This window comes from Semicossyphus pulcher, unplaced genomic scaffold (genome assembly GCF_022749685.1).
Source record: "Semicossyphus pulcher isolate SPU_LCO1_2020_fin unplaced genomic scaffold, fSemPul1.0.p SCAF_3, whole genome shotgun sequence".
Taxonomy (NCBI): domain Eukaryota; kingdom Metazoa; phylum Chordata; class Actinopteri; order Labriformes; family Labridae; genus Semicossyphus; species Semicossyphus pulcher.
In genome coordinates this window covers 20,305,568-20,319,113 of record NW_027211704.1, presented here as the reverse complement: position 1 = coordinate 20,319,113, position 13,546 = coordinate 20,305,568, and the positions used below count along the sequence as shown (strand labels likewise).

Here is a 13,546-nt window from a genome sequence, read left to right as displayed (position 1 = left end):
CTCAGCAGGCTGATGGGACAAAGCACCTGAGGGGGTCTAGCACTGCCAAGAACTGGCAGAGACCTGCCACTGACGCTGACACACATAAATCTAAACCACATAAGTAGCTTCTATGTAACGCATGTGCAAACATAAAACAAGGACACAATCAAACTTCTGCGCTTATTAGACCCAGCCATTTATTCCCTTTTCTAAGGAAATTGAGTGAAACATAATTCAACTGCCTGACTTTTCATTTTGTGATGCACCTCTTTCTCTGCCAGCCGGTGAATCGTCAAATGTGTGTTCGCCTAATCCCGGCCAATTCAAACACTTTTGTAAAGAATGGGGGATTAGATTATGGAGCTTCAAAGCCAAATATAGAAAACGTGTGTGAGGGATTATAGACACATCAAAGAATAAGGATGGAGAATACATTAGGGAGCCGTCTCATCTTCCATCTCACTCACTCTGTCTCGTCTCATTCACTGAGAGACGCAATGCACAGCTCAGAACATTCAATGGTATTTAAGTTTTTACTTAATTTAATACACAAGGCTGATATACAGGCTTTACATGTGTGGGAAAAAAATGTGTTATTTCAAAATGATATAATAGCATTTGAAAAATAGCTACAGAAAGGTTGCGGTACATTAAAGTTATGAGTCATCTTCTTGTTTTTCAGGTCAGGATATAATCACATCCTGCAGAACTGAGAAAAGGGACCATAAGTGTGATTCATAAACTGTATTTGTGTGTGTTGCAGGAAGAAGAAAAAATGCTGAATCCAAGCAGGAGAATTAATTTCTGACTCCACCGTGACTGACAGAAGAAACCTGCCGGCAGCTGGAGTGATTGTATTTGAACGCCTCTTATGTAATTAGGCTGCTTTTTTGACTATATGTCGCCCTAAATAGAGGGATTATGCTACAGTTTGGCAATTGCAATATTAAAATATCTTCAGGGTTTTAAAAAACCCACACAGTTCGGTTATGAAATGTGCCTTCTACATTGTAATGTGCTGAGGAGGAGGAGGTGGCATACAGGGGGAACTCAGCCAGAGAGGATTTAAAAACTGTAAACAGGCCTGAAGAGGAATGAAAGGGACTTAACACATGCTTAGGAAAACAGTGCAGCCTCATTATGTAATAGTTTGTGTGAGTTGGACTTAAAAGGCCAAAGAAAAGGTGAGTGTGTGTTTGGGTGTGCACCACCCTTGTTTGTGTGTTTTGTTGTCCCAGTTGAGGAAGTCGGTGGCTGGTTCCCAGCAGATCTAGCAGGATTGTAGCATTATCCTCATATCTGGATGTTAATCTTGTGTTGAATCCAGCACTGCTGCCGGGGAACGTAGCCCGTGCTGCACTGACATCGCCACCTGGTCCTCATGATACAAACACATGCACACAAACACACACGGTTAAAGTCATAAGCTCCTCTGTGCACACAGAATGGGTTTACAGTTCATGCTACCCGCTGGCGGACTGTGATTTGTTACATAAAACGATTGTCTGTGACTTTTGTCTGCACCCAGACAGAGAGAAGTGTTTCTTATTTTACCAACACACAGTTGGTTGAGCTTATTTCCCTCTACGTTTATATAGAATTTGAACAAAAAGTTACCTACATAATGTTACATGTTTCTGGAGTTATGAAATACTGAACTGAGCTGTGTTTGCACTATATTGGGAAATAACTTCTTGAAGTTCAGACGTGGCTGTCATTGGCAAACTGTCAGTTTTGATCTGTTCACATAGGAGCGTGAGTCATAGATGTGAGGAGCAGAAGGATTTGGAGAAATTGAAGTTTTCTCAACAAGTGAGGATTTGAATCCTGCCAGATGAAACTCTGCCATCATCACTGACAGCTGAAGTGGCAGTGAACACTTTGCATAGATCATTTGAAGCAGTCAAACAGTAACCTGGCTGTATCAGCAGCAAGTTAGAGGCACCTGAATTGGAGGGAAATATTTGTGTAGGTCCAGAATGATTAATGAGAAGAATAGCCCATCTGTTGAAACTGGGACTGTTGAAACCCATCACGTCATTTCAACTAAGAGAAAGGATTTCAATTTCCTCTTTTGAAGAATTGTGACTCAGCATAAGAGGGAAGTGAGCTGAGTGCAACTTCCCATCCAAACCAGAGCAAATGAAGTCCATCTTCTGCTAAAACACAATAACCTGTGCTCTGCGTGAGTTTCAGCCTTTGACCTCAAGGTGTTTAAAGTGGCGGCCCCTCCTCTCCGTCATGGGAACAGTCCTCCTCTGTTTATGGCGGTTTAACAGACCTCAGATGCCGCCGCTGGCTGTCGGTGTGCTGCAGGTTTGTAATCTTTACTGCCCGTTGTGGGTGTGTCGCTGGGCGGGGCCACACGGACTGTCGAGTCCGCTGATTGGTTTCTTACGCTCAATAAAGGCGGGGCTTATTTAGCAGTTGGCCGAACAGCGAATCAATCGAATGCGATTATGCTGCATTCAAGGACACTTCGTGTTATTGTAGAATTATAGAAAGTGCATATACATTTAAGTCACTGATGTGTGATAGTAAAGTAAAGTATTAGTAATAACAACCACTGTCATATATGATACGAACAGACAAGGAAACTGTAAGAACAAATATACCTCAGCCTATGCTATTGTGTGCCCTTTTTCCACATAAATATCGTTTTGGGGATGTTATCTTTTTGCATAACGTAACTGAGCAGCTTAGTCAGCATTGTGTTTATCATGACAGTAAAAGGCTGAGTGTGGCAAGGGGTAAAGAAAAATATATATTTTTTATTTAAAATATGATCGTGGTGGAAATATTCTTTACTACCCTCTATAGTGCACTGTAAGTCGGAATGAATTAATTTTGCAGAGCCATAGCCTTCTGCACAGACGCACCAATGGTTTACTCAATATTTCCGACAGCCCCTGAAGGCAGCAGCACCTCCCTCGAGTTTACTGTCTCAGCGCTGCCTCAACGTGATCGTGTCTCTCAGAGAGCAGCGGTGTGGTTTCAGAGGAGCGCTCATATGTTTCACACATACTCACTTTAAACAGGATGTAGCGACAGAGACAGAGCACAGGCAGACTGAAAAAAGCGGGTTGAACTCTGCGATGTGACAAACTCCGTTGAGCCAGAAATGACCGCCCCAGCGGAGGAGAAGCAGACAGGAGGAGTCCGGATGAGGCAGCTCACCGCGGCCAGGTCTTGACGGCTGCTCCCGCTGACCTGAGAAACCCTGCACCGCCGCAGCACCGCTCGGTTTCCACACCCTGAAAAAACCCAACATAGCCGAATTACTCCACAGCCCCGCCGGTGAACCCTGAAAGAGATAATGGCGAGCCAGGGCGACTGCTGCGTGAAGGTTGCGTTGAGGTAAGCCTCCGACGTCTGTCTGCTGGAAATCTGCCGACCTTAGCAGACCACATTGTGTCTGTGCCTGCTGGCGATCAATTAAATGCATCCTTCACACTTATAGTCTTATTTACTCTCATTACGGTCCCTGCTTTTAGCATGCAAGTATCTCCACAGCCACACACCTTGTTTTGTAATACATGGGTGGTGCTCTGCATAATATTGATAAGGCAAAGCATGTGCCAGCACAACGCTATCTCCATATGATTGTTTGCATGTATGGGGGCTTAAGTTCTCCACAGCATGAGTCCGCTGTACGTAAAGGTTGCATTCAGGGTTTACCATAGGGTGAAGTGACAAGGACAGCTGCAGCCAGGTGCAGGGAGGAGAATGGGCGTTTCTCTCCAAGCCAATTTCTCTATTATTATTCCCACATGCAACTACATGCAGTCTCACCTTACCTTAACCTTGCGTAGTGAATACCTTGTATATGTATGGATGAGTTTGCGTTTAAAATCAGAGCCTTTTGCTGCATTTTTGTCCTGCTTCTGCAAAAGAATGGAGCACAAAGACATGCTCTCCTTCAGAGCTGTGTCATTCACTGCCTTTGTTGGAAATGCACCCAAAGGCTTGGGCAGCAGCTCAGGAGCTTTTGGATCCACATCAGGAGATATTAGCGGCCCATCGATTGTGTGTGCCAAGACTTAAAGCTGATATAAAGAGATTAGAAAAATGCATGCATTTGCTGGCTCTGGGGGCATCTGAAACTGGAAGGCACGACTGTTGTGTGAGTGTGATTTTGGGCTGCGCCTGTAACCATGCTCATTTTGCAGAGTGTGGAGCAGAAGCTGTCTTTCTACTCAGACCCACCCTGACTTTGTCATATGAGCTAGTCCCAGTGGGAATTGCATTTGGGCAATCCTATGATCAAAATGTGCATCCTCACACCCTCTCTCATTGCACAAATGTAAAGCATGTGCAGCAAAGTAGGCCCGAGGCCCCCTTTAAGGTCCTCCAACCCCAGTTTGGGAACCATTTCTTGCTTGATCTTAGCAGGGGGGTGAGGTTGGGGGTCGGCCCCGGACAGCAGCAGCCTTTTAAGATGAACCTTTCCAACCGATGGCCCCATTTCCCCAGGGGAGATTTCAAGAGTCACTTGTCAATCAGCCGCTGAGTGGATCTCCTTTGTGCTTGTTCATAGCGGCAACTGTAACAGGAAGTGGGCTGGGTGGTGCTGACAAAAAAGCAAAGAGAAAGGTGAAAAGAGACGCCACGGAGACAGCTGGTGGCTGCTGCTCAACTGAAGTTATTGATTAAAGTCTGGGAAGCTACTCAGAGGCTTGTTGATGGAGTGTAAGTGAATGAGTGAAGGTGACAGAACACTGCAGACATCTACACAAATGTCTGCGTGTTTAGCTTCTCATTTGGTGATGCAATATTGACATGACCTGCAGTGTGTGAGCATATTTTCATTGCTATCATCCACTTAACTTATTTATCTCTGAGGCAGACGGCTGTCCACCAACGAGGCTGGTTCTGCCCGAGGTTTCTGCCTGTTAACAGGAAGTTTTTAACTGTAGTCTAGACCCAGAAAAACCCACATGATTAAAACTGATTGAAAGGAGGGTCAAATGAACGTTATATTTACAACGTTTTTTATTAGACAAAGGGCGTGTGTGATTACACGACTTCGCTGGTGGGCGAGCCCCTTTCATCATGTGTAATCTGTGTGTGTGTACACGTCCTCTGAGTGCCACCAAAATTGTCTGTTGTGTTTGACAGGAAATGGGAAGCCCATAAATAAACACACAAAGAAGGATAACTTCCCGCTGTATAAGCGACGGTTTTCCCAATGACCGCCAGACTCCATCTTTCTTTTTTTTTCTCTCTCTTTCCTCCCTGAGAAAGTCGGCCGCTGATAAGAGAGGATGGTGTTTAATTGCTCCCATGTTGTGCAGCCCCCCAGGCAGACCCTATACAGCTTAGTGTTTGTGTGTGCATCTATTTGGAGGGCAATGGGGTTGTCTTGAGGGCCAACTTACACATGCACGCGCCTAGTCTGAGTCGCCAGTATCCATTTCCTGAATGTCTGCACAGCCTTCCCTAAACAATGTCCATATAACCAGTGACATGACCTACAAGCCTGCTTTCAGACACGCACACACTCACGCACACACCACATTGCAGTGAAGTCAAACAGGACTAGATGCATGTAATGTAACTCCTTACTAAGTGGCCGTCATTAAATTGCGTCTGGCTCGGCTGTTTCTATCCCTACAGCTGCACTTACTTACAAGATAAGCTCAGTCTGATGCAAACAGGCTATAAGGAGAAAACTCCTGCATTTTCTCCGTCTTAGCCGTTTGAACCCCCACGCACACTCGCAGACTCACAAGCACATCAACAGACAAGCATACGTGCAGTTTCACTTCCTCCCCCTCCTCCTCTTATGGATCCTATGTAGAGTGCTGCGTTTGCCCCAGATTGAAAGCTTTATGTTGGGGCTAACTCTGAGCGAGCATGTGCTTCTATACATGTCAGTCACTCTGCTTTTAGTGAGGTGTTACTCAACATGAGAGTTATATGTAACCATTTGCATATCGATCTTGCTCATGCTGTTTCTCTCTGCAGCTTTACTCAGACGGACGAGCGACTCTCGTCTTCCACCAACGTGCGAAGTCAGCCTCCCTAGCTGTGTAAAAATAGTCACAAAGATAGATCTGTTAAGTGTTGTTGTGCTCTTTGACCTTGTGACTGCAGCCTGATGTTTCACCTAAAACAGACTTTTCCTCAAGGCTTTCCTCTCCGTTTGATCTGCTAAAAAAAAAAAATCACCTGAAGAACCCCCAAGAAGGGACTCCTCAGTCTTGTGCTTTTCCTGCATCTGCGGTTCAAGATCATGACAGCGATGAGGTTGAACTTGTGCAAAGAGAGCACAAAATAATGTGTTCTTTTATACCCGACACGAGAACGATCGGGCTGTGGAGGACGGTTATGGCGCAGAGTGTTGTGGCTCAGAGGCGATTGGAGCTCAGCTGAGAAAAAGGATTAGTTTTATCTCTCTGCTAACGTGATAATAAATAGTCCCTTTACAGAAAACACAGAAGTTTTTCATAACTCTTTAAAAGTGCTGCCACCTCATGACCAAAACACCGGCTTCAAAACAAAACAGGAGCAGAGGAATACGACTGCGGAAGAGGCCCCTCACAGCTGATACACAAAGGCTTTATATGGGTGTTTGAAAAAAAAAGGTTGTGTTTTGTTGTTGGACGTGTGTCCTGTGTCGGCTACCAGTCTCGCCTGTTTCCTGTCACAGTTTGCCACACAGGCTCTGTCTGGGTTACATGCCTCCCCCGGGGGGCTGCCTTTAAAAATGGCTGGTGGGAAAGGTTTGTGTTTTTGTGTGTGAGAACATGCGAGAATCCTAGAGTCGTACTGGTCGCTGGTTAGTGCATTCAGCTCTCAACATGGGAAAAGTGAAAGTAGCTTTGCTTTTGTTAATTCATCATCATTGAAAATGAGGGAGACCTCTATGATTTGCGAGGCTTAAGTAAAGGTTTGAATGATTTGTTGACTCTGCTGCTTCCAATCAGTGCTTTTGGCCTCATGGAGGGAAGAGGAGCAGGAAACATGATGGAGCACATGCCCCAGTTGCCCGTTCACAGCCTGGGCATCACTTCCTCCTCACGCCGGCCTGATGGTCATGTGCTTCTTTGTTGTTGTTCTTCTTTAAACCTCTTTGACCTGACAGGTCTGTGTGAGTGTCTATTGTGACAAGAGTGCTAAAGAAGCTGCGTGTCCCTTACTGCTTAGGAACAGGAACATCAATAACATTGGCAATAACATTCATGACTCTAATAGCTTTTCTGAGGGTTATACTAGGTGTTTAGTTCAGGGCCTGTTAGTACCTGTTGCATAATCAGGCTTACGAGCTGCTTGTGGCTCGAGGAGGTCTGCTGGACAAAGAAGTGAGTGAGGTTGCTGAGCTGCGCTTCTTAATCCTCTTGTGTCAAACAACAACACAACCCCCCTTAATAACACATCAAAGACTGGTGTTCAATAGAGCTATTAGAGTGTGTTACGGAGATGAACGTAGCTTATGTGTTTAAACCATTAGATCAGAAATAGTAGGGCTCAGGCATGACAATATATTGTGCAACTGCTCTGCTGATGAACTTCTCCCTGTAATGAGTAACAGTCGTCCCAAATGGTGTTGCTGCTGTTGCAGAATGACTTCCTGTGAGGCTGCCTCTGGACTATCCACACTTCCTGTTCACTTCCTGCTTTGTGAGCCGCTAACGAGTCAGTTGACACGATTCAGTGAAGCGTGATTCAACAGTTCGAATGTGAAAGTGAGAGAAAGTAGACCCCAAAGTTAAACCTCAGGCCATTTATTTTACAAAGCTTCGGAGGGGAGCTGTTTTTGAAAAAGGGCTGTTCTTACTGACTAAAAAAATGGACACATACGTCTCAGACTTCCCTCTGAATGTTTGCCTCATCCTTTTATTTCCTCTTGCTCAAGCTTGTCTGCACTGTGAGCGAAATAAAGCGTGAAGCTGGGACCAAAAAGCTGGAATTCCACCAGCTTTCTCTCCCCCAAGCCCCCTACTATTTCTATTCGCCCACTCCTGCACGTGCACACTTACAAACGCACACACAGATCCGTATTTATTTGCATTCATCTATTTGAATTCAGTAAGAAATGAAAGGCTCTTCAGTGTGGACATTTGCATTTATCAGGGTCTCATCATATGTCAGCTGGAGCTGCCTTATAAAAAAACTTTTTTGGAAGTATTCACAGACATGAAAAAAAGCATAATAAAAATGTTACATTTCCACATTGTTTGGCTGTATGGTTGGAGTTAAATACATGTCTGTGGTCTGCGTATTTCTGATGAACCGCATAAACTAATTTGTTTGTGTTGACATTGTTGTGGTCACTTGGAAATCACAGAGGGTCTGTGTGAGGGAGGGGAGGAGGGGATGAGGCCCTTTAAACAGAGCACCTCTCGGGTCAGTGTAGACAGAGGACACACTGTGAATGACTCTGATGTCACTGCAGGTCTTTGTGCTCTGTGCTGAGTTTGCACTCACACACACATGCAGATAAAGACACAGTGAGCAAAGGCAGAGAAATGGAGGGTAAACGGGGGGGAAAAGAAAAAGGGGATATTTTCATAGGACCGCAGACAGGAAGTGGATGAGAGAGAGGATTGTACAGTCCTTTTTTGATGTTGTTTGTTTTATAAACTGCTCTCCCACTTCAGAAAAGAGCAATGCTTCCTGCAATTCAACACGATAAATACAAAGTCAAATCAAAGAGGGAAAGAGACAGAGAAGAATGGGGGTGGGGGGGGGTCTGGGGGCGTCGTAGGAAAAAGGAGCAAGTGTGTCTTCTGTTGTCAAAAGGGCCACTGTGGCGTGCAAATATGAGCTCTTGGCCAAACATGCAATGGCTGTGTGTGTGTATGTGTGTGCGTCCAAGTGTGTTCATGTGCATGTGTTTGTGTACGTCTGAGCATCGCGTGTATGAATAATTTGGGCGCAGCTGCACGTGGCTGCCATATTCCCGCGGAGGGAGGACGAGGCAGAGAGATGGAGGCCCTCAGGTGTTGTGTCTAGACTTTACAGAGGCGATTTACTTCTCCAGTTTGATGTTGAATGTTCTTTCTGAGCAATAAAAATGTTTATTGTCTTCTGCTTTTTTAATCAGAAAGTAGAACTATAACAGGAGGAGTGGGAAATACAAGAACTCCCCTCTTCCTGTTCTGTCTTAATAATCACTTTATTACTATTGTGCTCCTAAACACACAAACGCACACACGTGTTTCCTGGGCCTTTGAAATGTTTCCTGAAGCACTCTACATCGAAAGCAGGTCAGCATTTCTGCTGCAGAGCTTTAATGTGCCCTTTTTGTCTCGTGAAGTGTCCATCTGAAATTGATTTATTCATATTGTCAGTGTTTTTCCTCGTGAGTTCATTTAAGGGAACTGTATGTTCCCTCACATGTCATTCGAGACTAGCAAAATAGGATTCAGTTTGGAGAGGAAGTGAAGATATTATGAAAAGGCAAAAAATGGGAAGAATTTGAATGCGTGCCATATGAGTGTGTGTGTTTGTGTGTGTGTGCATGCTTCAGTAGAGCTGCTGTCAGTGTACACTGTGTAGATATGAAGGGGTGGGGTGTGTGTGTGTGTGTGAGACCAGCTGGCCTGTAATCACCTTCAGCGCTAAGTAGCTTATTCACTACTGGAGTTTGTTTTGTCTCGTTGTTTGTGAATGGAGGGGAAGTGCTGAAGTCAGCACAAAAAATAACGGTCTGGTGAACTGAAATTGATGTACTTAAAGATTACGTTTGTCCAATACATTTTTAATTTGCTCATTACTGCGCTTTAGGACCAAAAGCCCTTTAAAAACTGATGACATTCCCATCTGCCCCACACTGTACTGTGCTAACAAGCAAACATTAGCATGCTAACACGCTGAATTAAAATGGTCAGCTTGATAAACATACCCTCTAAACATCATGTTAAATTCTCACTGTAAGTGTATAAGCACGGTGAACAGGTTAGCATTTAGCTTGATTCACAGCTGGGTCTTTATCTGCGTTGCTAGCATAGATGTACACTCTTAGCCTTGTTGACGGCTAACAGGCTGCTTTTGCTTGTTTTATTATATGCAAGAAAGACTTTTTTCACAATCATGAATAGAAATATCTAGTTTTAAGACACTGGCTAGACTGTTGATCGACAGCTTAAGCTATATACTTTAAGCTAATCCTGTACAGCATGTAAAAGAAGCTAATAGCCTCAGCACTTCTTTACATCCCATAGCTATTAAGAAGGTATGGTAAGCAGGTTTGTTATGTCAAAGTAAGACGAGCATGTGATTCTACAGATCAGTGAAAACAGCTTTTGAATTGTTTTGACTGGTTCAGGACGCGTCTCTAATGGTCAAAATAAAAGTGCTGAGTAAGCAAAGTGGTTGGAAGAATTAAGCCTACAATTTAGTTAGCACTATGCTACCAGATTTAAATACGGACTATGACTTTAAAATATACCTGAGCAGATTTATATCCATAGAAAGTGGCAATTGTGGCATTGCCATTATAACTTAAATGCTTAGGACTTCAATACTGCTCAGATAGGCTAGCAGGATAAGCTAGCCTAAAACATCCCTTCTGGTAGAAAATAAGCACATTAGCCAATTTTAGCTGTAGCTCAGTCTCTTGTCTACTCCACCATTTATTAGATTAATAAATATCATGCCAAGGACATAGCTACTTTTTTTTTAATATACCACCTGACTTCTGCACATATTTCAGATCAAAACATATTCTTTAGCTCTTCCTGGCTAAGTTAGCATTCCTACAGACATACAGACGTTGTTGCTGGCTGTGTTAGCACTCATGCTAAATGCTGTCTGACAGAGTGGGAGACTGAGCTGGTGGTAATGCTAACCGGCCCTCCAGGGAGGCGGACAGACGAGCAGAGTCATGGCAGCAGTCTGCAGCTCGGCAGCAGCGTATGTGTGAAAAAGGTGAACACAAACACATGGCAGCTGTGTGTTTGTTTTACTTATAACCTTGATATTCTTGAATAATACACCACTACATGTAACCATCATGTGGCATTGAGTATTTTGTTTGGTTTTGGTGCTTCAGTTTTTTTTTTCATCAAAAGTATCAAGGGACATAATTGACACATAGATTTTAAATTATTTATGTTTGATATGACATTTTAAACATATTGACTTTTAATAAATTCACATATGAACATCTGGTTTATCACATGCAAAACACAATTTCACATGAAAGAAAATGTCATGACAGTCACATGTGGTTTTCAGATATTTCACATGTGAAAGTTCTTGCATTATGCAGGCCATGTCACATGTGCTAGAACCTGTATAATTGGAAGCAAATGTGAACACTACCACATTTTTGGCTCGTTGTCTCTTTCTCTTTTGACTGCTTCTTGTTGCCACTTTCCTTTTTATGACGTCTAAATTGGGTCTCCATATTCCACTGCCATAATAAAGTGTCAGATGGGATCAATTTTACAACATAGTTTGTGGTCTGTCAGTTGACTATATCCCCAACACTCATGGTGGCCCACACTAATATTCTACAGTCACGTTGCTTAAAAGCACTTTGTCTAAAAGCATCCAGTATCTATCAAAACAATAAACAAATGCTATCCTAATGGCCCGTTCTTGTCAAAATAATTGGAATAATCAGAAATCTCGGCTCGCGCCTCTCTGACCTTGACAACACCGTCTGTCATGTAGGAAAGAAGCTAATTTGATTCTTTCTTGCGCCTCCACCTCCCCCCAATGGAGCGGCAGACAGAGCAGACGAGGGGGGAGGGAAGGGGAAATGAGGAGGGGGGTGAGGAAATGGGGTGGGGATTGACCCAGAATCAGCTCCGATGATGCGAATTGATGTGCCCTTGTAACAATGAGAGATGCTCATCTGAAAATGAAGGATTACTCGTCTTTGACAGCAGTGAGGAGGTTCACTGAATGGTTCTGGTTATGCTGTTGTTATTAATACTGTGCATACAGGAAATTTACACCTGTTATTACACATTTATTACTATTATCAAAATGAATTATCGTGTTATATCTGCAGGTTAATACTAATATCCAGCTTTACATCTAAAACTTTTGAGTTTGAGGAGTGTTATGTCCGTGTGAAAAGCCTGAGGTTAGGTACGTGTAGACAGCTAATCAATGCAATCTAGGATTTCTTTGTTTTTAAAGGCCGACTTCTTTCCCAGCTGCTGTCACGAGTAGCCTGTTCAGCTTCCAACACAGCTCATCTTACCTTGAGCCCTTTTCCCACTGGTCAAAAAACCTGCTAACACCCGGCTTTTTTGCGTAGTGGGAAAGGTTACAATCGGCTTTCAGACCCGGGTCAAATAACTCTGCAGTAGACCCGGATCATTATCGGCGATCGTCATTGATGGGAACACAAAACCTGTGTCAACACGCTAATCTCCACCCCTTTCCGGCGCGACGCTATGCTCTCTTGTTAACTTCTGCGACTCCTTGTCACCTCAGCTACAAATTCCGCCTGTCTCTGTCCGAGCAGCGCTCGAACATTGTTCCCAATTTGTTGGCGCCGAGTTTGCTAAACAGACTGAATGACTAATAGGTACAATAAAGACCAAACCACCGTAACATCTTAACTGTTTACTAACTCTGTCTCCGGGGCATTTGTGATGTCAGACGGTGACGCAGCAGAAAAGAGACCGACAGGAGTATACTTCACTGGCAATGGGAAAAGAGGCAACTGGCATCTATGAGCGGGTCTTCCCGGGTCTGAAAAACCAGTGTCAACACGCTAATTTCAGTGGGAAAGGGGTATAATACTACAAGCATAATAACAAAAAGGGAAATTTGAGGGCCTAAGGTGTACCACAGGTGCCACTCTTAACTCCTCATTTTATCTTTGATGCACTGGTTTGTTTTCACAGGACATGGCTGCAAATGGTAATGCACTTAAATAGCGCTGTTTGAGTCTATCGACCACTGTAGGTCTTTTTAACAACATGCCAGCATTCACCCTTTCACACACACATTCATACACAAATCAAGTGCCACACATTTACACTGCGTTCACAACCACAAATCTTCAGATTCATACACTACAGGATATACCTTTGGAACCAACTTGGGGTTCAGTATCTTGCCCAAGGATACTTCGACATGTTGAAAGGAGGAGACGGGGATCAAACCGATGTTCTTTATTCATGGAGTGCAATAAACAAGAACAATGCAAGAAGGCAACAGTTGAGACAGACCTTGAACTTCCAATGGCAGTATATAAATAACAGTATAGTAATAAATTCCCGACATGTATCGTGAGAGATTCCAGCTCAGTTCGTTGATCTTTCTTGAACAGTCGACCCAGCCCTTTCCGGAAAATGTAGGACATCTCCGTCCTCGAAGTCTGGCTCAGTTAAGAAAACGCTCATGTTAACATCCATGAACCAGTTCGCTCATTTGTGCTCCAGCTCATGCTAACACAAAGAGTCAAACCAATGAGCACAATACATGTGAGCCATGCTCTCGCTTATCGCCGGTCACCAATTGGCAGCAGAGCCTCGGGCTTCAGGGCCGACAGTCTGTGAGGTTGGTTCGATAGATAAGGTTCATACAAAGGCTATGAAGAGAGGTTTGCATGTATTGTATGTCGCAGTATTGAGTGAGTGAGTGTGGTGGT

At 43.9% G+C, this 13,546-nt stretch overlaps 1 protein-coding gene across 2 annotated transcripts in view; it reads left to right on the top strand.

Moving 5' to 3' along the window:
* The first annotated feature begins 2,979 nt into the window (after positions 1-2,979).
* Positions 2,980-13,546, top strand: part of kif21b (kinesin family member 21B) — a 65,802-nt gene continuing 55,235 nt past the window's right edge. For both annotated transcript variants that reach the window (XM_069677593.1, XM_069677592.1), the window contains exon 1: positions 2,980-3,339. In XM_069677593.1, coding sequence (XP_069533694.1) covers positions 3,299-3,339 — 41 coding nt within the window. In that variant the 5' untranslated portion in view covers positions 2,980-3,298. The remainder of the gene's footprint in view (positions 3,340-13,546) is intronic.